Source organism: Hylobates moloch, unplaced genomic scaffold (assembly GCF_009828535.3).
Source record: "Hylobates moloch isolate HMO894 unplaced genomic scaffold, HMol_V3 SCAFFOLD_12, whole genome shotgun sequence".
Lineage (NCBI taxonomy): Eukaryota > Metazoa > Chordata > Mammalia > Primates > Hylobatidae > Hylobates > Hylobates moloch.
In genome coordinates, this window is record NW_026652287.1 from 35,331,320 (window position 1) to 35,357,869 (window position 26,550).

Below are 26,550 nucleotides of genomic sequence, written 5' to 3' on the forward strand. Positions count from 1 at the left end.
AATTTTTAGATATTTAAATCTATCCATATTTTCCTTTATAGTTCTTGGATCTACTATCATGCTAACAAAGGCCTTCCTCACCCCTAAGATTATGAAAAAAAAGTTCTGCTATATTTTATTCTAGTACTTTCATGATTTTTTTCACAATTAAAACTTTGATCCAATCTGGATTTTTAAATAAGGTAGAGATTTATTTCCAGCCAAGAGTATTCTGCTTGCTTAAGGAATAAAGGAAATTTATTAGCCTATGTAATTGAACAGTTTTGCCTTCAGGAACAGATAGATCCAGGTGCTTAAGAGACATGTCAGTAATCTGGTCACTCCTCTTAGCTCAGCTTCCTTTTTGGTTAGTTTCATTTTCTGGCAAGTTCTCCCCCCATGGTGGCAAGGTGGCCACCAGCAGCTCCAGGCTTATCTCCTATCACCTTAGAAACCTAAACAGAAAGAAACCATGTTCTTCCTATCCCTCTCTCCCATTCAGTGAATCTTTCAACTCTTCCTTCAAATGCTGAACTTGACCACCTCTCACACAGCTCAAACGAGAATGATAATTTACTGGCTTGATAATTTACTAGCTAAAAGCATCAAAAGCAAGACACTCATCTTGTTTATGCTAGCACATCAGGATGCCTTCAGCTGTGACTAAAAGAAAACCCCAACTCAAATTGTCACAAACACCAGGAAGAAGAAATGTACATTTAGGGCAGATTCCAGCTGCAATTCATAGTATTCCTCTACATTTCTCTTGAGGTTGATATTATTTTTATTATGTCACATTATGTTCTCAAAGAATTATGTTTCTTGATCCCACAGTCCCTCCTTCATTCCCATCTCAGCCCCTGCCTGTTTACTTCACAGCACTTTTTTTTTTGAGACAGAGTCTCATTCTGTGGCCCAGGCTGGAGTGCAGTGGTGTGATCTCGGCTCAGTTACAACCTCTGCCTCCCAGGTTCAAGTGATTCCCCTGCCTCAGCCTCCTGAGTAACTGGGATTACAGGTGCCCGTCACCACCCTGGCTAATTTTTGTCTTTTTAGTGGAGATGGGGTTTCACCATGTTGGCCAGGCTGGTCTTGAACTCTTGGCCTCAAGTGATGCACCCGCCTCGGCCTTCCAAAGTGCTGGGATTACAGGTGTGAGCCACCACACCCGGCCTACTTCACAGCACTTATAATTTCCAATCATATGTCTCGTGGTTACTGCCTGCCCCCTGTATGTCTTTCCCTGCTGTATCCCTAGCATCTGGAGCACTGCCCAGTATACAGTAGGTTCTCAGCAAACAGTCACCCACTGACTGACTGCTTTACTTCTTCAAAGGCTGAAGACATTCCTCTCCCTACCAGCAGGGTAGGAGAATGGCAGTTTCTCCACACCCTCGTGAAGATTTTAATTTTGGCCAGATCTCTAGGTATAGTATATTTTCCCTTCTCTTCCTGGCGACCTCCTGCTCATCCCTCAAAGCCTTATTCAAAGACTGCCACCTGGGCCAGGAGCAGTCGCTTACACCTGTAATCCTAGCACTTTGGGAGACCAAGGCGGGTGGATCACTTGAGGTCAGGAGTTGGCAACCAGCCTGGGCAACATGGTGAAACCCCATCTCTACTGTTGGAAATGAAGTTTTTGGTGTCAAAAAAAAAAAAAAAGAATGCGAGAACAAATGATCTCTCAGCAAGGCAAGCTTTACTTTCTGCAGAAAGGGTGCTACTCAATAGCTGTCCAACCACGAGACCCCACCGAACAAAGGAGACGGAGTTATTTATAACCTGATGACACGTCTACCCTACTGTTGTGTCCAGGTTCCATTGGCTGGAATAGGACCTCACGTTTTACACTTTACCCGATTGGCTATTAGTTTAAAACTTTTTTAATTGGGTAAGGGGAAGAGAACAAAGAAAGAAAAGGAAGTTGCCCAGGACTAGTTAAGGATGCTTCCTTAACTATGCACTATGGGCTGGGGCTTGTCTAGTTCTGTCCAGGCATGCAGGAACAAGCTAAGACAGCTGAGTTGGAAGATATAATAGTGGATAGCAATCTTATAGTAAGAAATTGTGACTTTTTATAATCTTTGAAGAAGAGCTTTCCCGTTTCTCCCACTACTAAAAATACAAAAGATTATCCAGGCGTGGTGGCAGGCGCCTGTAATCCCAGCCACTCGGGAGGCTGAGGCAAGAGAATCGCTTGAATTCGGAAGGCGGAGGTTGCAGTGAGCCGAGATCGTGCCACTGTGCTCAAGCTTGGGCAACAGAGCGAGACCTCGTCTCGAAAAAACAAAAGTAAAAAACAAACAACAAAAAAATAGTCTCCCTCCTTTGAGAAATCTTCCGTCACATCAAGTATTTCAGTCCCGCCCAGCCCGGTTTTTCCTTCCTTGTGCTCTAATATTCGTTTTCCACCAAGTTTTACGACCCGATCACGCTGTTTGTCCAGCACCCATACTGCTTAAAGGCTCCGGTAATGGGCGGCTCCAGCCTGCGGCGTAAACAGTTGCCATGGAGACAGACAGGCGTTTCCAGAGTTGACGGTTACCGTGGAGACAAAAGCCGCCGGCACGCAGTGGGGGCGGGGCTTACAGAACGTATTCTGCGATTGATCCATAGGAAATAGACGCAGCTGCGTGGATCGCCTTCTCCACCCCGCATACTGAAGCCAGACTAGGCCACGACTTTGTGTGCCCCACGCGAGGGCCGCCTGACGCCAGGGTTTCTCCCGCATCTGCCATCAGAGGACCGTCGCCCTAAGGAGAGCGAGCTCCCGCGGGACTCTGGGAAGGGTAGTTCATCAGGGAGTCTGACAGGCGCGGAAGCATCCGTGGGGCCGGGGCAGCGTCGCCACCAACGTCGGGATGCTGGTGAGGAGCAGGTTTCGCGTGGGAGGGCGACCCGAGGTCCAAGCCCCCAGTTGCCAGGTCCTTGAGGGCCCGGCTGTCTGGTGACATTCATCATTTGCCCTCCCCATTTTGGCCTGAAGAGTGGCCCCGAGCCGTCGGGGATTTAGGCCACCGAGAGGAATAGACGGGCTCCAGAATCTGGCGGCAGCCCGTGAGGCTGCAGGGGTAGGGACGGGTTTAAAGGCAGCGGAGGCGGGGATAGGGCGTGGCCAGAGCCGAGTCAGCGCAAGGATTGGCTGGAGTAGGCGGGGAAAGGGAGGTGGTTATTAGACAATTGAGCCCAGGAGGCCGGCGTGGGCAGAACCGGCTGATGCTCGTTTTGAGAATCCTTAAACCGAGTATCATTCTTGAGTCCACTGGAGAAACTGAGGCTCAGAGAGGGCAGTGGACCCTTAGGTTCAGTAATTCATTAGAAGGGCTCATAAAATTCAGCAAAGCTGTTATACTTGATTGCATTTATTACAGCTAAAGAATAGAAATTAAAACCAGCAATGGGAAAAGGTGCATAGGATGGAGTCTAGGAGAGACCAAGCGTGAGCTTCCAGGTGTCCTCTGCCAGTAGGGTCATATGGAGAGAGCACTTAATGCACTCAACAATGACGTGTGAAAACACACAAAGTGTTGCCAGAGAAGCCCATCCACGCCGTGGTACCCAGGGTTATAAGGTTGGTTATGTTGACAGGGCTGATCACCCTGACTGACCTTAGTCTCCAGCCCTTCCAGAGGTCAAGCTGGAATTTAGCTGGAGTTATCAGTTCCGACAAGGGGTCCCCACCTCTGAAATGTTGGGGGAGACCTTGGCCCTAGAAGACTTTGCTGCTGCTTTATACCTTGACCTCGTTTGAGCTTGTCTTAGCATCAGCCTCCGAGGTATTGGGTTCTGCCATCTTAGCCTTGCTTGGTTTAGGCTCCTGTAGCTCATTTCTTTTTCCAATCACATTTTTTTCCTTTATTCAGAGACAGGGTCTTGTTCTGTCACGCAAGCTGGAGTGCAGTGGTGTGATCACAGCCTACTGTAGCCTCAACCTCTCAGGCTCACGATTCCCCCACTTCAGGCTCCCTAGTAGCTTGACTGCAGGCGTGTGCCACCACACCCGGCTGTTTGTATTTTTTGTAGACACAGGGTTTCACCATGCTGCCCAGGCTGGTCTCAAACTCCTGAGTTCAAGCAATCCACCCACCTCAGCCTCCCAAAGTGCTGGGATTACAGGCATGAGCCACCACACCCAGCCTACCACACAAACTTTAAAATGTTTTAAATTTATCTAAATTTATTTAAACTTTAAATGTCTTTAAATTGTGGTAAAAACATACATAAAATTTGCCATTCTAATCATTTTTAAGTGATCAGTGGCCACCACCCAGCTAATTTGCATATTTCTTCTGTAGTGACAGGGTTTCTTTTTTTTTTTTTGAGACGGAGTCTTGCTCTGTCGCCCAGGCTGGAGTGCAGTGGCGCAGTCTCGGCTCACTGCAAGCTCTGCCTCCCGGGTTCACAGCATTCTCCTGCCTCAGCCTCCCGAGTAGCTGGGACTACAGGCGCCTGCCACCACGCCCGGCTAATTTTTTTTGTATTTTTAGTAGAGACGGGGTTTCACCGTGGTCTCGATCTCCTGACCTCGTGATCCGCCCGCCTCGGCCTCCCAAAGTGCTGGGATTACAAGCGTGAGCCACCGCACCCGGCGACAGAGTTTCATCATGTTGTTCAGGCTGGTCTGGAACTCCTGGGCTCAAGTAATCTTCCCACCTAGGCCTCCCAAAGTGCTGGGATTACAGGAATGAACCACCACACTCGGCCCTATCAGCTCACTTTACAAAAAAAGAAAAAAACTTTCTATTACTACCATGAGCAGGAAACTAGTATCTCTCGTCATTTGTCACTAAAGGAAAAAGGTGGAGACAAAAATTAAAGTACTAAGCAAAGTTATATGTATTAATGGATGCTAATTAGAAACACTCCCCAAGCCTGGGGCCTGACCTGTCTGTGAAGAGTGAACTGCAGGCTGCCTGTGCTCTCTCCTTGGTTACTTAGGCCCACACAAAGACTGAAAAGTGTTGTTTGACGATGCATCTGAGGACCAGCTGAACTTGTGTGCCTCCTCAGTGGCGCATGCCCCACCCAGACAGTGGGAAAACAGACTGAGCTGCTCCTTCTTACTGGGCAATGATCGCCACCAGAAGCCCTCCCCCACAAAGACGTGAGGCCTGGCAGGCAGGGACTGATGCGTGGCTGCATGGCAGCAGGCTGAGAGAAGGAACCAATGCTTTTAGACTCAAAACTTTAATCAGAGAACCAACAAATATGCACACATGGAGGGCGTTTCTACCCTGGCCTGCAGCAACACAGGTGACTGATTTACAGACTGTCCCCCACCCCCAATGGCTGCCAGTTTTCCAGAGTCCCCATTGTGTTCCAGCCCTGCAACACTTTGTACACTCTTTTGGTATACAACATGCCCATCTCCCAGACAAGACAGAGCTCCAGAGGACGGGAACCATGTGCGAGAAGTTAAATGTTGCAGCCATTTGAAAAACAGTATAAGGGCCCAATGGTTAGCCAACAGGTTCCCAGTTTCAACTAAGTTTAACAAACTTAACCAGCAGAAGTCCAGGTGCAAGAGTTGAAAAGCTCAAGGGTGTAGAGCACTCACCCCCTCACCATTTTCAGCACCTAAAATATAAAAGGTATTCAAAGTATGTGTCCAGTGCTTTTCATAAGACTACTGTTTCAGCAAATGTGTGACTGAGCCACTTAGTGGTAGGGCACAAATGCCCAGAGCTGACAAGACACTGTCAGGAGGGAACTGGTTGTGTGGTTCCATCTCACTGGACTCTCCAACAATCCTTGGTGATCCCAGAACTTCCTGTGACATGCGGGAATGTGGCATTTTTAATATGTCACTTGTCAACTAACAGCAATCGTCTATGAAAATGGATTCATTCATTTCTTTCTGATTCCAGAAGCTTCAGAGCAGTAGTGCATAGTGTATTGATATTACCCACCCCCGAGCCTAGCAAACTGCCTGGTGAGCGGCCATCCTGGATAAATGGTGAATGATGACATCCCAGCGGTCACTTCCACACACCACAGGTTTGACCCCCAAGCATGTCTTCCATATGGGTTGTGCTTCATATGCGGTTAACACCTTGATCAATGCAGCTTTCCTGATGGAATCCAGCTGTGTTTTGGTGTCAACTCCCATGAAAAATTGGGTGTCTTATTGCATAACCAACACTGTTAAATGGAGGAAGGTCATGGGAAGAGGGAGCATGTGTTTGTGGGATATAGGGAGTCCTCTTTGAGTGAGAGGCTTGGGAGGTTAGGAGTGGAAGGTTGTAGCTAGTTGAGGTTAGGAGTTTACATGTTCTTTTTGGCTTTCTGGGGATTAAGAAAAAAACCAGGAAAGAGAGATAAAGGGACAAAAAAGGCCAGGCACTTAAGAAGAGTAAAGTGCTGGAGAAAAACTTTAAAAAAGAAAAACTTAAAAGCGATATATTATAAGAATATTAACTACAGTAAACACAGAGATTACTAATTCCTTTCTTGTAACACAAGTATATTTGTGCTATAGCTGATGTGTATTTGTGGCTTACACTTGGTGAGCCCTCACGTGCTGGCCATCAGTTCTAAGTGCTTCACATTTATTTATTTAATGCTCAGAAAAGCCCTCTGAGGTAGGTGATGCCCATTTTACAGAAAGGACACTGAGGCCCTGAGAGATTTTTCTGACTTTCCCAAGGTCACTTAGGTAGTAGATGGCAGAGGTGGGATTTAACTCAAGGTAGACCAGCTCCAGAGCCTACCTCTGAATCCTGACGTTGTACAGCATCTCCATTTTTGTGTTTTCATTGTTATAATGAAAAACATGCGCACAAACTTCCTAATCAATCCTTAGATGTGTTTATTTGGAGAGAAACTTGCAATGGGATCGTTTCCAACTTTCGACATCAGAGTGACGGTCTCATATTCTGGGACTCTGCTGCCACCCAATGGCTACAGGCAGTATTGCTGCTTGTTGTGTACACGCTGATGGCGGGTGAGGCTTGAGTGGCAACGAAAGGCTTTCTGGCAACGTTGACACTGATAAAGTGTCTCCTGGATGTGAACTCTCAGGTGCTGGTTGAGATGGGCACTGAGGCCAAAAGCTTTGCCACATACATTACAGGAGTAAGGCTTCTCCCCCGTGTGAATTATCTGGTGCTGTGTTAGATTTGCTTTCTGGGCAAAGGCTTTCCCACATTCACCACATCTGTAGGGCTTCTCCCCAGTGTGAACTCTCCGGTGAACAGAAAGGCATGAGCTCTGGGTGAAGGCTTTCCCGCATTCCTGACAAACATAAGGCTTTTCTCCAGTGTGAATTCTCTGGTGGCGGACAAGCTCAGCATTCAGGCCAAAGGCCTTCCCACAGTAGTCACATACATAGGGCTTCTCACCTGAGTGAATTCTCTGATGCTTAGAAAGGCATGAGCTCTGACGGAACGTTTTCCCGCATTCGTTACACACCAACGGCTTCTTTCTGGCATGAGTTCGCTCATGCTGAACAAGGTAGTTTCTCTGGGTGAAGACTCTGTCACACTTACTACATTTAAAGGGATTCTCTCCAGCGTGAATTAACTGATGTTTTGAGAGGTGTGCACTTTGGCTGAAGGTCTTTCCGCATTCGTTACATTTAAAAGGGTGCTCCTTTGTGTGGGAGGACTGAAGTTTGATAAGGGAGGCACTGCTGATGGCTTTCCCTTGCTCACCCCATTTATACAGCCTCACTCTAGAGTGGATTCTTTGATGGTGAATGAGCCGAGTACTTTGGCCAAAGGCTTTCCCACACTGGTCACACTCAAAGGGCTTCACCCCCCTGGTGTGAATCCTCTCATGCTGAGTTAGGTATTTGCTGCTGCTAAAGGTTTTCTCACATTTGTTACACTTAAAGCACCTCTCTTTCTGTTCTGGGTTCTGATCCAAGATCTTCCCACTCACAACAAATCCTTGTTTTTCTCTGGTGTGAACACTCTGGTGGCACTTCAGGGTTGAACCGCAAATGAAGCGTTCTCCGCACTCCTGACATTCATATGGGGTTTTGACAGTGTGCATTTTCTGGTGTCGCACAAGGTGATTGTTATCGCTGAAAGTCTCCTTGCATTCAGCACAGCTATAGGGCTTTTCTGAGGTGTGACTGGCCTGATGTCGCATCAGATGTGAGGGCCGGCTGAAACTCCTGACGCATTCCTGACATTTGTGGGGTCTGTAGCCTGTATGAATTCGCCAATGTTCATTAAGGTGAGTGTGCCGGCGGAAGGCCTTTCCACACTCACTGCATTTGTAAGGCTTCTCTCCACTGTGAATCCTCTGATGGATCTTTAGGGTAGAGTTATGGCTGAAGGATTTCCCACGTTCGTTACACTTATAAGGCTCCTCTCCAGTATGAAGAGTCTGGTGTTCAATGAGCAGCGAACTCTGCCTAAAAATCTTCCCACACTCCTGACACTCAGAGGTAGTTTTTGCAGTGTGAGTTTTCTGATGTTGGATGAGGTGTTTTCTCAAGTTGAAGATCGCCTGGCACTTGGAACATTCATAGCATTTCCGAGTGTGGGTCTTCTGGTGCCGAGTAAGATGGAAGATCCGGGTGAAAGCCTTGCCGCATTCGTTACAGTTGTAAGACTTACTATCTGGGTGAGTTTTCTGATGCTCACCAGGCTGTGTGTCATGACTGGGTGGGTGGTCACTGTCTTGACTCTTACACAGTTTTTCTCCAGTGTGAGTTTTCTGATGCCACAGGTATGTACTCTGACTAAAAGTTGTCCCATATTCGTTACACACATAGAATTTGTAGCCCATGTGAGTTTTCGGATACACAGAAAGGGAAGCATTCTGGTCAAGACCTTGCTCACACTCTTGATGGACAGTGGGTTTCTCTCTGGTATGAGTGATCCAGTGCTGGGTAAGATGGTAACTCCCACTGAAGCTTTTCCCACACTCACTACATTGATATGGTTTCTCCCCTTCCTGAACAGAATCCTGCTGGCTGTGGTCCAAGTAGGAGCCAAACTCACCCCTATATTCCTTAGACTCAGCTGGTGTGAGGGTCTGTTCAGAAACACTATGCACCATAGAATCTTCTCCCGTAGAAACGGTGGAAACGGGACTGAGGCCTCTCTTTAATTCATGACTCTTGCATTCCGTGGGACTTTCCCCGTCAGTGGCAACATCAGACCTCAGAAGACTTTCCGGATCGCCTAGCAAACTATCTAACCAGGTGTCCTCTACACAGGCTTCTCCGAAATTGGAGTTCCAGAAGCCATCCTTGGATAACATCTCTATAATCTCCTGGGAGAATCCTTCTTCCAAGAAATCCTCCATCAGAGGAGAGTTCTTGGTCTCAGTCACATCTGAAACAGCAAGTGCAAATGTCTCCTGTTCACTAAGGGTAAGAACACAGACAACGGCAAGTAAGGGTGATAGATCTTGAGTCCAGCCTATCCATCAAGGGACCCAAAGGGGTGACCCATGTGGAACTGGCATCACAGAAAACAGACAGAGCCCATTCCCAGGAGGGTCAAGAAGGGAGTTGGGAAACCATAGGGTTCAATGAGGAGGGAGATTCTACCATTACCTTCACACCTAAGTGACTGACCAAGTTCCCTAAAAAGTCGCCTGGACTCACCTGCTTCTACTCTCCACTCTATCCTGCACTGTCACCACAATCTTCCTCCTCATATCCTGCATCCTCTATCCCAGACAACACCCCGCTCTCCCCCACTCCACCATCCATCCTGTTCTCCATGCTAGAATCCTAGGAGTCAACCTCCTCCCTACCTCTCCCTCAACTTGGCACTATTTTCATTTGGTCTTTATCGAAATGTCTCAACTCCCTTCCTCTCCTATCACTGACTCAGCATCTGACCCCAGGCTGCTCATTGGTCTCCTGTTTCTGTCTGTCTCTCTCTCTCTCTAGTCTTCCATACTAGCCCTAAAGGGCTTTGTAATAAATGGATCTGACTATATCACTGTGATTAAACCCTTCCATGGTTTCCTGCCTGGAGAAGAGAAATGAGTGTATTAGCCCAGTGTTCTTTGTGCTGACCTCACAGAACTCTTGTGGTTCCCTAAATCCACCAGACTTTCTCCTGTGCCTTTAATGGTTCCTCATGCTGGATGGCACTTCCTGGACTAACTCCTCTAAGTCTTTTAATCCCAGCTTGAGTATCACCCTCCTCCAAAAGGCTTCCCTGACAACTCCATCCCCATTCTGCTTTAAGTCCCCTGCCCTGTATTCTCTGAAAACCAGCTGAGCACTTACCATCCTCTACCATAACAGGTTATGAAAGGGTCTGACCCCTGACCCTCACCAGAAGGTAAGCTCTTTAATGGGGACCTTCCACTGCTCATCCATCCACTGCCACAGAGGCGGCCATGGGAAAGATTCACAGGACAGAGTAATTCCCATTCATGGCATGCTTGCTCACAGGCAGGAGTGCCTCAGGCACTCTGTTACACCCAACAACCTCCTGTAAGGTAGGCACGTTTCTGCTTTCTTACAGCTAAGTGAGCAGCAGAGTGAGGATTTGAACCCCCTGACCCCATATATATGTTTTTTTTTTTTTTTTGGAGACTGAGTCTTGCCCTGTTGCGCAGGCTGAAGTGCTGCGCGATCTCAGCTCAATGCAATCTCTGCCTCCTGGGTTCAAGTGATTCTCCTGCCTCAGCCTCCTGAGTAGCTGGGACTGCAGGTGCCCTCCACCATGCCCAGCTGTTTTTTGTATTTTTAGTAGAGACGGAGTTTCAGCATGTTGGCCAGGCTGGTCTTGAACTCCTGACCTCAAGTGACTGGCCTGCCTCGCCCTCCCAAAGTGCTGGGATTACAGGTATGAGCCACCACGCCTGGCCCCCATATTCTTAACTACCAAGCTGTACTTATGCTCTCTGGGATCCTTCACAAAACATGAATGTCACTGCTCTGCTGTATGCCTCTAGTCTCCCCATCTCTCCTCTCCTCCATCATCATACCTTTTCCAGCCTGTCCCTTCTGCAGTTCTTGGCTCACCATCTGAGTATCTATGAGACTGCTTAAAGTCTCTCTGCCTGGAAATAAAACTTGCAAATGAAAGCCTTCTGAAACCACATCTTGTTCTGAATTTTCACCTTTGCCTCTGCTCATCTCTGCCACAGATATCCAGCTCACTCTCCTCACCACACCTGTGCTCATGTTGTTCCCTCTGCCTCAAATGCACCGAGAGACATGTAATAAGCACCCCTTATGTGCCAAGCATGATGTCAGGAGCTGGGAATACAGGGTGAATCAGCTAAGCCCTGCTTCCAAGAGAGGCATGCCGTTAAAGGCGAAAGACGCTTATGTGGTAACTATGCAACTCAAGTGTCACTACTAGAGGATATGAAGGTATATTTGTTAGTAAAGGCATGGCTACCTATGCTTGGAAACAGCCAATATGCTGAGGTGACAGAAACAGAAAGCAGAGGTTGTGAGAGCCTGTGCATGAGTTAGTCACCTATGAGGGACACTGATGTGCTGAAGAGGCTGCAGAGGCCTCATGTACAGGAGCCTGAGCATGGTGAGCCAAGAAGGGGGCTGCAGACTGACTGGGTAGGGTACAGCCTGAGACTCCTGTGGTCTCTGGTTCAGGGCCCTGCTTCTCATGCTGGGGACGTCTCTACCATGGGTAATACCCCAGGAATCCTCACCACCTAACCTGATCCACCTGGAGGAACCCCGGCTTGGGAGATGGCAGGGCAGATGCTCTTGGCAGCATTCAGGCCTGGGCTTAAGTTACTCCCTGACGTGGCCATCTGCTATGCCCCAGGGATAGGAAGGAAAAATGGGCCTGAAGGAAAGGAGGTAAAAGAAGTAGAATGAGGGTCAATACACTCAGGGAGCACAAGGCAGGAAAGTAGAGAGACCAAATGAGAGAGTGGAGGGCGTACCCTTGTTGAGTCTGGAAGGAAAGAGGAGGAGCTGTGGAGAGGCACCAGGATAACCCTGTGCTGAAGGGCAAGGTAGAGAGACACCAGAGTGAGGGTCTATAAAAATGTCCTGATCCCCCCAGCTCCCAAGACGAGGGGATGGAAGCCAGCGAGAGGCAGAGTGAAGTCCTGAAGCTGAGCGTTGTAATGTCTGGGTAGACCTGTGGGAGAGCTGGCTGCAGCCTCAGGATGGAGGTCTGGAAGACAGAAGGTACACAAGGGGCCCCTCTCCATCCACTCACCAGGGCCTGTTGCTTCTGGGCTTCCTCCTGCCAGAGGCTCCAAATCTTCACCGCCATCTGCGTGGGAGGTCAGGTTGGGTCTTGGGGGGTCTGCAGGGAGAGAACAGCATTGTCATCCAACCAGGACATGGAGGACCATCCAGACACTTAGTGAGAACCTCCTGGCTCTCCTGACTTTTCTATGCTTTATCCTGCACATAGCTCCTGTGTGTGGGCCAGGTGCTGCACTAGGCGACTCTGGGGATGCCTGTCCTGTAGGGTTCCCAGTCCAGAAATGGAGAGGGAGCCAAACAATCACAATCCAGGGTGATCAAAGCTGTGACAGCTGGGGCTGGGGACACAAAGGACTTGTGACAGCTCTTTAACGGGCAGGATCTGCCAGGTGGAGAGGCACGTACTTCCTTAGCCATTCATGATTCATTCACTGACCAATGGGCCACACATTGCCTGAGGCCTCCATGGGCCAGGGACAGAAGATGTCAGGGTCCCAGAGCCCAAGCAGCCCTGAACCCTACCCTCCACAAGCTTCCCCAAGGAAGGGAACAGAGTCATCATCCAGGAGGGATACAGGCCACAGTGGAGAAAACGCCACTGCTGTCTTTGAAGACTGAGAAGCCATGAGTCAAGCAATACAGGTAACCTCCAGAAGCTGGCAACGGGCCAGGAAAGACTATCTGTGTGCTGGAGCCTCCAGAAGGAACATGGTGGCCCTGCCAACACCTTGCCTCCAGCCCAGCCACATACATTTGGAACTCCTGGCCTCCAGGACTGTAACATAATAAAAGTGTGCTGGTGGAAGTCACTATGTTTGTGGTATATGTAACAGCAGCAATAGGACACGGATACACTACTCATACATACACACAAATGGGTGAAGGGGCAGTCGAGATAAACACACTTCTTACTGTGGGCTGTAGTTTAAAAATTCAAAAAGACACTGAGGTAGGACCTCCCATTAGATGCTTCTTAGCACATTGGCCAGTCTGGAGAAAGTCTGCCCCAATGTGATGAGATTCTATCAAATGATAGTTTCCACAGTGTGTTATCTTTTACTTCTTTCATCTTTTGGAGTAAATTATTTTTCTGGTTCTTCAAAAAGAAAGAACTGAGGCAACAGAGAGGGAAAATGAGTTAATCAGGTGACACTGACGGGCAGCTGGGGTGATGCGGCCTTGGAGCTGCACAGACCTTAGCTGGAGTCTGGGCCCTGCTGCTCTCTCACTGTGTGACACTGGTGTGCAGAAGAGGGCGACACAGCAGGCTGGCTACTCTCCTGGGAAAAGCCTGCTGGCAAGGCTGGATTTCAGGGGGGTACCCCGTTGTCTCCAGAACTGAAGAGACACGCTCCCTGGACCGAAACTGTGCAAACACAGTGGCTTACACCTGCTTTCCTTCTGGGGGTCTGGAATTTTGGAATGTGCCAGGCAGAGGGGCCCACGTGACCAGCCCCCAGTAAAAACCCTGGCACTGAGTCTCTGATGAGCTTCCCTGGTGGACAGCATTTCACAAGCGATATCACATTCTACAATATTGCTGGGGGAATTAAGCATGTCCCATGTGACTCCCCTGAGAGAGAATTCTGGAAGCTTGTGCCTGGCTTCCTTGGACTTTGCCCCATGTACCTCCTCCCTTTGCTGACTGTGCTCTGAATCTTTTTACTGTAGTAAGTCATAGCCATGAGTCTGACTACAGGATGAGTCCTGGGAATCCTAGTCAATCACTGAATCTGTGGGTGCTCCTGGGGACACTGACACAGCTGGGTAGGTGACTGCCACTCTTTTAACCTCAGTTTCAGACCAATCAGCAAAAGAGGGACAACCCAACTTCCTCATGGGGTGACTGGAGGATTGAAGAAGCAAGTCCTAAGAGCTGCTACTCAATCATTCATCAATTTAGAGCTGTCTGCTGGGCCGTAGAGCAGGTACTGTTTGTTCCAAACACTGGGGACATGCCCTGTCCTCACACAGCTCCCGCTCTGGATGATACAATGGTAGTTAGAACATGAAGGAGCGACAGACAAGATAAGTAGGAGAGGAGGTATGGAGTTCTAACAGGGTCCCAGGTTAAACTTTAAAAAGGTAAGCCCTGAGAGCCGCTTAGGCAGAGGGGAGGGCAACTGGAAGACCCTGAAGTATCAGCTTGAAGAATGACTGACTACAAGTAGGAAAGTGGTGAAGACGAGGCTGGGGAGGCAGATAGGGGCCAGAGCAGGGCTTCCCAGGCTTAGCACTACTGACACTGGCGTGACCCAATCCTTGGTTGTGGGGCTGTCCTGTGCACTGTAGGATGTGTGGCGGCCTCCCTTGGTTCTACCAGCTAGATGCTAGCAGCACGCTGCTGGCCCAAGGAGTAACAATCAAAAATGTCTCCACACATTGCTAATGTCTCCTTGGCCAGCTGAGAACTGCTGAGCTAGGTCATGCTGATTCTGAGGAGCCCAGGAGCCAGGATTTCACCCTGTGGGTGGTGGAGAGCATGGGTGATCACCAAGCAGAGCAGTGAGTAGGCCCCTGGGGACAGGCAACACTCACCCAGCAGGAAGAGGTCCTGGCAATTGTCCAACGCTGTGTCCCAGAACATGTCCCCCTGTTCCAGCCCGAGCTGCTCCCAGTCTTCCAAGGGGAAGTCCATGCCGACATCCTTGAGGGTCACAAATTCCTGAAACACAACACACTATTGGTCACTCAGAGGCTGGGGTCAGGGAGGAGCCCAACAGCTCACTCAGGGCACTCCCAGCCCTCAATCTGCCAGGCCTTGAGCAAAAACCATCCCATCCTCAGCCTCACAAGAATCTTGAGACGCAAGAGATTGGAAACCCCTGTATTTTGTAGGCAAAGAAAAGGACCTTGACCTTGACCAGGGGACAGGATGTCAACCGAAGTTAACACAGGTGGGACCGAACCCAGGTCTGCCTGATCCTAAAAATCTATTTCACGCTTTTGCTTTTAAGTGTTCATTCAAGACTTATTTTGTAAATTTTCAAACATACATACAAGTAGAGAGATGTATATAATTAACACCCATGAACCCATCACCCAGGGGTCATCTGATTTCACCTGTGAATACTTCAGTATGAACAGTAACTCCTCAATCACTGAACACCTAGACCACATTCAAAATCTGTATACAGATAGTCTGACTTCTCAGTGGTGTGTCTTTATAGCTAGTTTGTCTCAATCAGAATCCAGGGGGCCCATACCCTGTGTGTAACTGATGTGGCTCTGAGGTTTTTAAATCTACATCTATATTTAAATCTAAATCTATACTGGAGTCAGTATAGCTTCTGGGGGAAAGACCCACTCACAGGTGGTACCAGGTCCGCTTTAGGCCCCATGATTACCTAAGGCTCCTATCTGGTTGTCCAACTTTTAGTGATGCCATCTTTCATTTTAAAACTTTCCTAGTTAATAAGTGTTTATTATTATTTATGTGTATGTGTGCATGTATATATTATATAAAATTTTATTTTATAATTATGTATATTTATATAATTTATATATGCACCTGTAGTCCCAGCTACTCAGGAGGCTGAGGTGAGAGTATCACAGGAGCCCAAGGAGGTGGAGGCTACAGTGAGCTGTGATCGCACCACTGCACTCCAGCCTGGGTAACAGTGAGACCCTGTCTCGAAAAAAAAGAAAAAAAAAATTTCTACTATTTGGCTAGTCAGCGGTAGAGTTCGTATAGGACAGGTAGGGTAAATGCTTGACTCTCCTTTTATTTGCCAGTTTTCACTATAAGGAATTACTTTCCTTCTGTCGTTTGTAAGTTATGGTAATTTATAAATCTGGTAATTTACAAATTATATATATCACATATATATTATATATAGAGAGAGAGAGACAGGGAGTGAGTGAGAGAGATAGAGAGGGTCTCACTCTGTTGCCCAGGCTGGAGTGCAGTGCCACGATCATAGCCTCCACCTCCTGGGCTCAAGCAATCCTCCTGCCTCAGCCTCCAAGTAGCTAGGACTACAGGCGTGTGCCACCAGACTCGGCTAATTTTTTTTTTTTTTTGGTAGAGTAGGAGTCTTGCCACGTTGCCCAGGCTGGTCTTGAACTCTTGGCCTCAAGTGATCCTCCTGCCCCTGCCTCCCAAAGTGTTGGGATTACCAGCATGAGCCACTGTACCTGGCCAGTTAATGGATATTTAGGATAAAAATTCAAATACTTGAGAAGTACCAACAATAAAACGTGAAAGCCTGCCCCCACACACCCCATCTCTAGGTGAAACCATGACTGGTATGTCTCTTCCAAATCTCCATCAATGTGGGCACAGGCACACATGTGCATGTGCGCACAGCACACAGTGAGTAGGTGGTGGGGTGGCACGAGCTCTAATCTGCTATGCAATCCCCAGGAGGCTGACCTGTTAGAGGCTCAGCTTTAGAGTCAGACAGGTCCCAGTTCAAATTCTAGTTCTACTATCTATTAACTGTGGGACCTTATTAGTCCACCTCTCTAATGCTCACACACCTCTCTTTAGTTTGGGTTTGAGGTATGGCCCTACTACCTTCACTTTATGAATGACTATTGGCAAGTAAGCTGCATGTCTCTTGTGACCCCACTTCCTGCTCCCCTAGTGAAATGGGACCAACGAGTCCCATCTCATCAGGGCTGCTACAAGAAGCAACTGAAATACTGCTGGGAGGTGACTGCACAGTACTTAGCACACAGGAAGAGCTCGACAAAGGGGCAATTCCACTCTGGCTTACACTGCCCAGCCCAACCCTCCAGGCATCTGACTGCAAAAGCCCTTCTTTGGCCAAGAGCTTTCTGTATGCCGGCAATGGTTTAATGCTTCAGGTGCAGTGAGTCACTGAACTGCCCAACTCCTCTTTGAGGCAGGATTATCCCCAATTTATAGAAAACAAAATCAAGGCCCAAACAGTCACTTTCTCCAAGTTACACAGTATATTAGTCCATCTCCTGTTGCTATAACTGGGTAATTTATAAAGAAAAGAAATTTGTTTCCTATAGTTCTCAAGGCTGGGAAGTCCAAGGCCAACAGACTGCCTCTGGTGAGGGTCCTCTTGCTGGTGGAGACTGCAGAGCCCTAAGATGGCACAAGGCATAACATGGTGAGGGAACTGAAGCAATGTCAAGCTGGCTTTTACAACAGACCCACTCTCATGATAACCCATTATTCCATGAATAAATGAATTCATTCACACAGGCAGAGCCTTCATGCCCTAATCATCTCTTAAAGTCCCCACCTTGGCCGGGCGCGGTGGCTCACACCTGTAATCCCAGCACTTTGGGAGGCCGAGGCAGGTAGATCACGAGGTCAGGAGATCGAGACCATCCTGGCTAACACAATGAAACCCCGCCTCTACTAAAAATAAAAAAAAAAAAAAAAAATTAGCCAGGCATGGTGGTGGGCGCCTGTAGTCCCAGCTACTCAGGAGGCTGAGGCAGGAGAATGGTGTGAACCTGGGAAGCGGAGCTTGCAGTGAGCCGAGATCGCGCCACTGCACGTCAGCCTGGGCGACTGAGTGAGACTCCATCTCAAAAAAAAAAAAAAAAAAAAGTCCCACCTCTTAATACAGCTACATATTAGGGATTAAATTTCAAGGAGTTTCGATTGGTGGGGCATGGTGGCTCACGCCTGTAATTCCAGCACTTTGGGAGGCTGAGGCAGGCAGATTGCTTGAGCTCAGGAGTTCGAGATGAGCCTGGGCAACGTGGTAAAACCCCCATCTCTACCAAAAACACAAAAAAATTAGCTGGGCGTGGTAGCGCACGCCTGTAGTCCCAGCTACTCGGGAGGCTGAAGTAGGAGGATCACTTGAGCCCAGGAGATGGAGGTTCCATGAGCCAAGATCACACCACTGCACTCCAGCCTGGACAACAGAGTCTCCCTCTCAAAAAAAAAAAAAAAAAAAAAAGAGTTTCAAAGGGGACAAACATTCCAACCACAGCACACAGTGAGTAGGTGGTGGGGTGGCACGAGCTCTAATCTGCTATGCAATCCCCAGGAGGCTGACCTGTTAGAAGCTGAGCTTTAGAGTCAGACAGGTCCCAGTTCAAATTCTAGTTCTACTATCTATTAACTGTGGGACCTTGTTAGTCCACCTCTCTAATGCTCACACTGCCTCTTCTCTAAAATAAGGCTGCTATAGGATGAAGTGAGCTGATGCCTACACAGGGCTCAGCAGAGACCCAACTCACTAAGAAGCTGCTGAATAAGTGGTGCTTGTTGTCTACTTATCTGTCCAATGATGACTAAGCACCTACTATGAGCCAGCTCCTGTGCTAGGTACAGGAAAAAAGGGGGCAGCCAGTTCCTGTACAAAAGAACTGGTCACCTTTGAAGGATGACATGACAGAAGGAAACCAATTCCTTATAGTGAAAACTAGCAAATAAAAGAAGAGTCAAGCATTTACCCTACCTGTCCTATATGAACTCTACTGTCGACTAGACGAATAGTAGATAATGTTTTTTTTTTTGAGACAGGGTCTCATGTCACCCAGGCTGGAGTGCAGTGGTACTATCACAGCTCACTGTAGCCTCAACCTTCTTGGGCTCCTGTGATACTCTCACTTCAGCCTCCTGAGTAGCTGGGACTACAGGTGCACACCACCACACCTGGCTAATTTTTTTTTTTTTTTTTTTTTTTGAGATGGAGTCTTGCTCTGTCGCCCAGGCTGGAGTGCAGTGGCGCAATCTCGGCTCACTGCAAGCTCCTCCTCCCGGGTCCACGCCATTCTCCCACCTCAGCCTCCGAGTAGCTGGGACTACAGGCGCCCGCCACCACGCCCGGCTAATTTTTTGTATTTTTAGTAGAGACGGGGTTTCACCGTGGTCTCGATCTCCTGACCTCGTGATCTGCCTGCCTCGGCCTCCCAAAGTGCTGGGATTACAAGCGTGAGCCACCGCGCCCGGCCTGCTAATTTTTAAATTTTTTGTAGAGATGGGGTTTCACCACGTTGCCCAGGCTGATCTTGAACTCCTGAGCTCAAGCAATTTGCCCACCTCAGCCTTCCAAAGTTCTGGGATTACAGGCGTGAGCCACCATGCCCAGCCGAAGGATGTCTTGTAAAGTATTCCAACTAATAAATGAAAAGAAATGACAGCACCATTTCGCAAGCCCTGATGAATCAACAGGTAATAAGGCAGGAAGCATCAATATCTGCCAGGATCACAAACAGGGAGGACAAGAGATTCTTGGTAAAAGGATTGACCATGAGTCTAATCAAGCCTCTGGACCTAGCTGCCAACTGGGAATGAACTGAACTGCACCACAAGGATGGAACCAGAGAAAACAGACTGAGGAATTCTGCAGATCGAACCATGCCAGTTCTTCAAAGGACTAACTGTTCTCTAACTAACAGTTGAGAACAGAAAGGGATGGAGGAGGAACCCAAAGATTGAGAGACACAGGAGACATTAAAAAACAAGAAGGGGCAAGGGATTGTGTATTTGGGTAATAAAGCAAGTGGTAATCATAAAAATCAGGTTACTTATTGGGGATGCGAGAGGGCTATGACAGAGTCCACGAAGGACTTCTGGGGTGGATGGCAAAAAAAAATTCTCACTCTTGATCTAGGTGGCGTTCGCCTTCATTAAGTCATGCATTTGATGTGTGTGCATTTCTGCACCTGTGATTTTACAATAAAAAATATTTTAAAAATTACACATATACTAAACAGCATCCTCCTCTTGCTGCTTCGTGGGAAAAGATAGAAGGTGGGAAGGGCAGAAGCAGGGAGTCACGGAAAAAGGCCAGTTTGATAACCAGGTGAGAAATGGTGGCAGAAATGGAGGGGGTGAGAAGTGTTGAGATTCCAGATATTCAGATAACGGTGCCGACAAGATTTCCTGACGAATAACATGGAGGGTGTGAAAGACAGAAGACCCTGGGATGGCTCTACGTTTTCAGCCTGAGCAGCTGGAAGGACAAAGTTGCCACTTACTGAGACGCAGAAGCAGCTTTCAGGGCAGAGTCTGAGTTTGGTTTGTGACATGTAAAGTTTGAGATATCCTGTAGATTGTCATGGCCGAATAATGCCCCTACCCCATACACAAAGATGTCCCTGTCTTAATTCCCAGAACCCATGAATGTTATCTTACATGGCGAAAGGGACTTTGCAGCTGTGACTAAGAATCTGGAAAAGGGGAGATTATCCTAGATTATCTGGGTTGGTCCTAAATGTCATCACAAGGATCGTAATAAGAGGGAGACAAGGAATCACAGGAGAGACGAGGTGATGCCATGACAGAAGCAGAGATTAGAGATATTCATCAGCCAGGAGCTGATGAATATAAGCAGCCTCCAGAAACTGGGAGAGGCAAGGACTGAATTCTTCCCTAGGGATTCCAGAAGGAACGCACCCTGCCAACACCTTGGTTTGAGCCCCGTAAGATCATTTTGGGATTCAGATCTGAAGAACTGTAAAAGAATAAATTTGTGTTGTTTTTAAGCCCCCAAGTTTGTATTATTTGTTACAGCAGCAGTAAGACCCTGAAACAGTCGTCCCAATGGTGATGCTAAGCAGGAATTGGGTGGACGAGCCAGGGGCATCCTGTTTCCGCTTACAGCAAATCCTGTCCCTCCTCTGCTCCAAACCCTCCAATGGCCTCTGGATTCACCATATTTAAAGACAGAGACCATACAGTGATATCCAGGGCCCTAAAGATCTGGCCCCAGCTACCACTCAGGGCTCACCTTCTCCCCCTTTCCTGCTCATCCACTCTGCTCCAGCCACACCGGCTTCCTTGCAGCTCTCTGAATACACCTGCCAGCCCCCATCTTAGAGCCAAGATTGTGTCCCTCAGGTCTCTACTGAAATGCCTCTTCTCCATAAGGCCTTCTCCCACCCCTCTGTATAGAACAGCAAATCTACCCGGGGCCTCCCTACCCCTTTCCTCCATAATCCTTAATACTGCCTGCATTCTATGTGATTTACTTAATGCATTTTACTGTGTGGTATGGGTTGAACTGTAACCCTCCAAAAAGATACAATGAAGTTATAACCCCCAGTACCTCAGAATTTGCCCTTATTTGGAAATGGGATCTTTACAGAGGTGATCAAGCTGAGATGAGGTCATCAGGGTGGGTCCTAATCCAACACGACTGAAGTTGTTATAAAAAGGAGAAATGGAGACACAAAGACGAACACAGGCTGAGGGAAGACAATGTGAAGATACGGGGGAACGTCCTGTGAAGATGAAGGCAGAGATTGAGGTGATGCCTCTCCGGGCCAAGGAACACCAAAGCTGGCCACCATCTGCCAGGAGACAGGGAAGAGGCCTGGCTCACAGCCTCAGAAGGATCCAGCCCTGCCAACACCCTGATCTCAGGCTTCTGGCCTCCAAGACTGCGAGACCAACAATTTCTGTTGTTTTCAGCCACCCAGTGTGTGGTACTTTGTTACAGCAGCCCTAGCAAGCTCATACACTGTCACCCACAATAATGTAAGCTTCATGAGGGCAGGAACCACCTAAACCGTTTCCCTAGTCCAGACTTAGAACAAAGCCCACACATGGCAGGCACAGAGTAAATACTTGTTGAACGAGGCAAAGCAGCACATGGTCCTGATAGCTGTTTTGGGACAAGGGAAGGAGCTCACAAAGGATGGAACCCATACTAAGTGAGGTTCAAGATGGGGACAATAAACTGAATCCCAATCACACTTGCAGATCATGACAGCCCTACCTCTGGACTTTTGGTTATATAATTAAGTCTCCTGACTGCGTAACTCAATTTCTGATACTTATAACAGAAACTGTTGCTGTCTATATTCTGTCAAGAGTATCAGCCAAGCAGGAGCCAGATCAAACAGGACCTTTGAGGGGCTTCCTTTCCTCACACTCCCAGACTGTGCTGGACAAGGCCCCTGGTCACAGTGATGGAGGAGGTGGGAAGACAGGGGCAGACTCGATCCTTGAGGCACTGGGGAGCCACAGGAAAGTGACAAGGTCAAAGCACATATTTGGCAATCATTTACCCTGTGTGCTAGACCACATTGTGGGCACTGGGGACATGGACGTGTGTCAGACCTGTTTCCTGGCCTCATGGAGCTCATGGTCTGATGGAGAGACATGAGGGAGGTAGGACTGTGGCACAGGGAGGTATCGGGGGCTGTGTGGGCCAGGGGAGAGAGGGAGGCCATTGCCTTGAGGTCAGGGAAAGCTTCCTGGAGGGGAGGTCATTCAAGCTGGATCACTAAGGATGAACAGATGTTTACCAGATAGAGAGATGGTTTCATGCATCATTCATTGATTCATTCATTCATTCAACTAATACCTCATGAGGCTTCCTGTGTGCCTGGCCTGTGCTAGGCCCCGGGGAACCAGAGATGACTCCTCATCAGTTCCTGTCCCCAAGGGGCATCTAGTCTGGTGGGGCTGAAAGATATGGGCAGGAACATCCATATCTAGGTGGATCTGTGCTACAGCGGAGGCAGCAGGGGGTGCTATGGAAGGCTAGAGCGGGAAAGTGCTGACTGCCTAGGGAAGGGTGGAAGAACTAAGCCGGGTCTTAAAAGCTGTGTGAGACATTACCAGATGGAAAAGGTGCAGGGAATTCCAGTAGAGGGCCCAACCTGAGCAAAGGCAGGGAAGCTGCTGGAAAGTACAGAATCAACTTTTACTACTAGGCCAAAGGGAGTATTGGTTATCTAGAGAAATGACAGAAGATGGTGCAAAGAGGGTAGAACCCAGAACACACAGGAAGGCTGAAAAACCTGGAATTTATCCTATAAGCAATAGGGGTTCCCAAAAGAGTACAAGCAGAAAAGAACAGCATGCGAGCTTTCCTTTAACAAAGATCGCCTGGGAGCCACCATGGGACAGGGAGGCCAAAACAAAGGAAGGTCAGCTTTCCTGCCATGGGGGTGACCAATCAACACAGAGCGACCTTTGACTCACCTCAGCCACAAAGGAAGGCCAACTTTTCTGCCTTTGGGTGTGACTGATTAAGACAGAGCGACCTTCAACTCACCTCAGCCATGGCCAACTGGGGTTCAGTAGCCTCTTTTAAGCTCCTCCTCCTTCCCCTCCATGTTCCCGGCTGGCAGGGCTGTGGGAAGCACAAGGGAGCTGTGAGAAAGCCTCCCTTCCGCCCATGGCTGACTCGCTGTCCATGCTGACGAGCCCCCAAAATGTCCAGGAGGAGGAGGACAAGTCCCAGTGTGAGTCTCCCTGCAGGGGACAACAACAACTGTATTTACTAAAGCCACCCCAGCCCCACATTTCCACTGTGCTTCAGAACCTACAGAACAGCTCCGCCACCATTGTTAGCCCCTAACACAGTCAGTCAACACATGTTTCGGAGATTTGGTGATGAAAGTCTATGGTCACAGTGGGAGCTTCTGTGTTGCTCACTGCTGTGTCTTAGCACCACCATGGTGCCTAGTACACAGTAGGTGCTTTAACAGTAGGTGTAAAAGCACCTACAGTTGTTGACAGAACGAAGGTGTCTAAAGAACCAATGGAACAATGCTTCTGGGATTTCTGATTATCATCTCTGGAATTTGGGTTCAGGTAAATTGGCCCCCGAAACTCTTACTTTTTTTTTTGAGACAAGGTCTTGCTCTGTTGCCAGGCTGGATGGAGTACTACAACGGCACAATCATGGCTCACTGCAGCTGTAATCTCCTGGGCTTAAGCAATCCTCCAACCTCAGCCTCTCAAGTAACTGGGACTACAAGCATATGTCACCACATCCGGCTAATCTTTTTCACTTTTTGTAGGGACAGGATCTCACTTGTTGCCCAGGTTGTTCTCAAACTCCTGACCTCAAGTAAGCCGCCCTCGTGGGCCACCCAAAGTGCTGAGATTACAGTTGTGAGCCACTGCACCTGGCCGCTATCTCTACAACAGAAATATTTCAACTTTTGTTTTAACCATGACCCACAGTAACAACACCAATATGTAGTATAGGCCAGGCACAGTGGCTCACGCCTGTAATCTCAGTACTTTGGGAGGCCGAGGTGGGCAGATTACTTGAGGTCAGGAGTTCAAGACCAGCCTGGCCAATGTGCTGAAACCCCGTCTGTACTAAGAATACAAAAATTAGCTGGGCTTGGTGGCATGTGCCTGTGATCCCAGCTACTCGGAAGGCTGAGGTAAAGAATCACTTGAACCCAGGAGGCGGAGGCTGCAGTGAACTGAGATGGTGCCACTGCACTCCAGCCTGGGCAACACAGTGGGACTCCATCTCAAAAAAGAAAAAAAGTATCATGACTACTCAAACACACAGTGTAACTAAACAAAAGCTTCACGAAGCAATACTTACCCTGCAATGTAAGATGTACTGAGATGTTTTCTATTCTAGTCTCTTTTATTCTACTTCATTAAAAAAAAAAAATCATAGTCACTGCCCACCTAGTTATTTTCATGACCCATAATACGCAAAACTGTACCACAGACATTTTTACCCATTTGTATCCATTGCGTGGACCAAGTAGCACATATCTGCGGAGTGCTGAAAGCATTTCATATCACAAAGCAGCACGGATCACTTAACAACGACACAGGCCCACAAATTCTTCAAACTCCAAGGCCAGATGTGCTTTGAAATTCAACTTTTATTTTAAAAAGGTGATATGGCATATATATGGCATATTTCATTAAAATCCCAGTGCAGGGCCAGCCGCAGCGGCTCACGCCTGTAATCCCAGCACTTTGGGAGGCCAAGGCGGGCGGATCGTGAGGTCAGGAGATCGAGACCATCCTGGCTAACACAGTGAAACCCTGTCTCTACTAAAAATACAACAACAAAATTAGCCAGGCGTGGTGGTGGGTGCCTGCAGTCCCAGTTACTCGGGCAGCTGAGGTGAGAGAATGGTGTAAACCCGGGAGGTGGAGCTTGCAGTGAGCCGAGATCACGCCACTGCACTCCAGCCTGGGCGACAGAGCGAGACTCCGTCTCGAAAACAAAAACAAAACAAAACAAAGTCCCAGCGCAGTGTGGATCAGGTTGCATTTCATAATTGAACACTTTACCATTTCTAGAGAAAGGTATCATCATTCATTCTAGGTAGAATAATTTAAAGTTATATTTAAAAAAATACCCTGTAGTAGTTCAGGTAAGGCACAGACACTAAATTTATGAAAAAAATATTTGTTCTTCTGAGTTTTCCAGATTTTTGAGACTACAAATATGGGAATATAGTAGACCTACAATAAATGCTAATTCTACTGAACAATGAGTTTTTCTACATGTCAGAGGTTAAGCCTCAACCTATGAGTATAACTCGGTTGACAGATATTTGGCCCATAATGTTTGTTGGCAGACAGCATGTTTTGAAAGAAAATTCAAGCATGGCTCACTAGTCTCAAACTTGAAAATTGGGAAATTGCACCTAAAAATTATGTTTCCAACTTCTGAAACATCCTAGGATTTGGCAACATTGGGTCTACATCCCACGAAGTTAGTTCACTGGAGTCCATTTAAAACTCCCCGACCAGTGCTAGGCAAGTGGGGGATGCTTATAATCCCAGCACTTTGGGAGGGTGAAAGGGGTTCCAGACCAGCCTGGGCAACGTAACAAGACCTTGTTTCTAAAAAAAAAAAAAAAAATTAAAAATAAGCAAGTTGTGGCGGCACGTGCCAGTAGTCCCAACTACTTGGGAGGCTGAGGTAGGAGGATCGTTTGGGAGGCTGAAGTAGGAGGATCGCTTGAGCCCAGGAGTTCAAGGCTGCAGTGAGCTATTATTGTGTCACTGTACTCCAGCCTGGACGACAAAGAGGCACGTGCTCCCCAAGGCCCCGCAGCCTCACCTGGAGCAGTTCTCTTCTTTCCTGTATGTTATCTGCCTGGCCCTCACAGACATCTGAGCTTGAGATCCCTGTCTGCAGTTACCAAATCACATTCTGCCCACATCTCATATACTCTCAGCTCTGGGAGGAAAGAAACGAGGGCCCAGAGGTGGAGCCCAAGGTCATCCAGCCCAGAGTGACTTAAGCCAAACAATTATCGGGCTGAAAGACCTTGAGCGTTTTTCAAAATCGCCCAGACCTTGAGCGGTTTTCATAACAGACTGTGAAAGACGTTTCACACCTTCACCCTGACAACCGCCGCCCAAGGCGACGCACCCTTTGCCGAAGTCGCCCCCACTTGCATTCCGTCACCTCTCAGGAAGGACCGAGCCCGCAAGTCCCTCAGCCCCAGCGTCTCCGTACCTCGGGATTGCAGTCGGCCGGACGCAACCCCAGCCTCGAGGGAGCGGGAGATTCAACTCCCCGTACACGCGCCTCCTCGCAGCGACTTCCTGTGCGCGAGAAGCTTCTCTGAGCGGCTGCACCCAGGATCCTCCGCGCCAGCGCCAGGACTCTATTTCCCAGAGGGCTGTGTGGGCCACTTCGTTCGCCTTCCCATCTCCTCCCGCTTCTTCAGCCTTAGCACTCAGAGTAGAGTAGAAACAGAATCAGGACCAGGCGGCATCAGGGTTTGTAGTCCAGATTTTTACCTTGTTAAAGAATCATCTAATTAGCTTCTTG

General features: G+C 48.2%; 2 protein-coding genes and 1 long non-coding RNA gene across 5 annotated transcripts in view; 2 read left to right on the plus strand and 1 right to left on the minus strand.

Annotated features, from left to right (window-relative positions):
• Positions 1–6,425: 6,425 nt before the first annotated feature.
• On the minus strand, positions 6,426–26,384 carry ZNF473 (zinc finger protein 473). 3 transcript variants are annotated; one of them, XM_032169018.2, is made up of 5 exons: positions 26,233–26,384; positions 23,047–23,246; positions 14,633–14,759; positions 12,102–12,191; positions 6,426–9,269 (listed from the first exon to the last, which is right to left on the minus strand). In XM_032169018.2, exons 2-5 carry the CDS (start codon positions 23,053–23,055, stop codon positions 6,880–6,882), a joined length of 2,616 nt encoding a protein of 871 aa, XP_032024909.1. In that variant the 5' UTR covers positions 23,056–23,246; positions 26,233–26,384; the 3' UTR covers positions 6,426–6,879. The 3 variants fall into 3 exon arrangements, with proteins under 3 accessions (XP_032024909.1, XP_058281993.1, XP_058281994.1); XM_058426010.1 differs by lacking the exon at positions 23,047–23,246 and having other exon boundaries at positions 26,233–26,343; XM_058426011.1 differs by lacking the exons at positions 23,047–23,246; positions 26,233–26,384 and having other exon boundaries at positions 6,426–9,301; positions 14,633–14,691.
• LOC131380880 (uncharacterized) lies at positions 11,602–17,306 on the plus strand. Its single transcript, XR_009209148.1, has 3 exons — positions 11,602–12,070; positions 13,891–14,022; positions 17,081–17,306. It is a non-coding gene; the product is annotated as an uncharacterized LOC131380880 (long non-coding RNA).
• The window catches only part of VRK3 (VRK serine/threonine kinase 3), a 48,981-nt gene continuing 48,800 nt past the window's right edge, over positions 26,370–26,550 (plus strand). The window contains exon 1 of the mRNA XM_058426014.1: positions 26,370–26,498. The gene's annotated coding sequence lies outside the window, so the exon portion shown is untranslated. The remainder of the gene's footprint in view (positions 26,499–26,550) is intronic.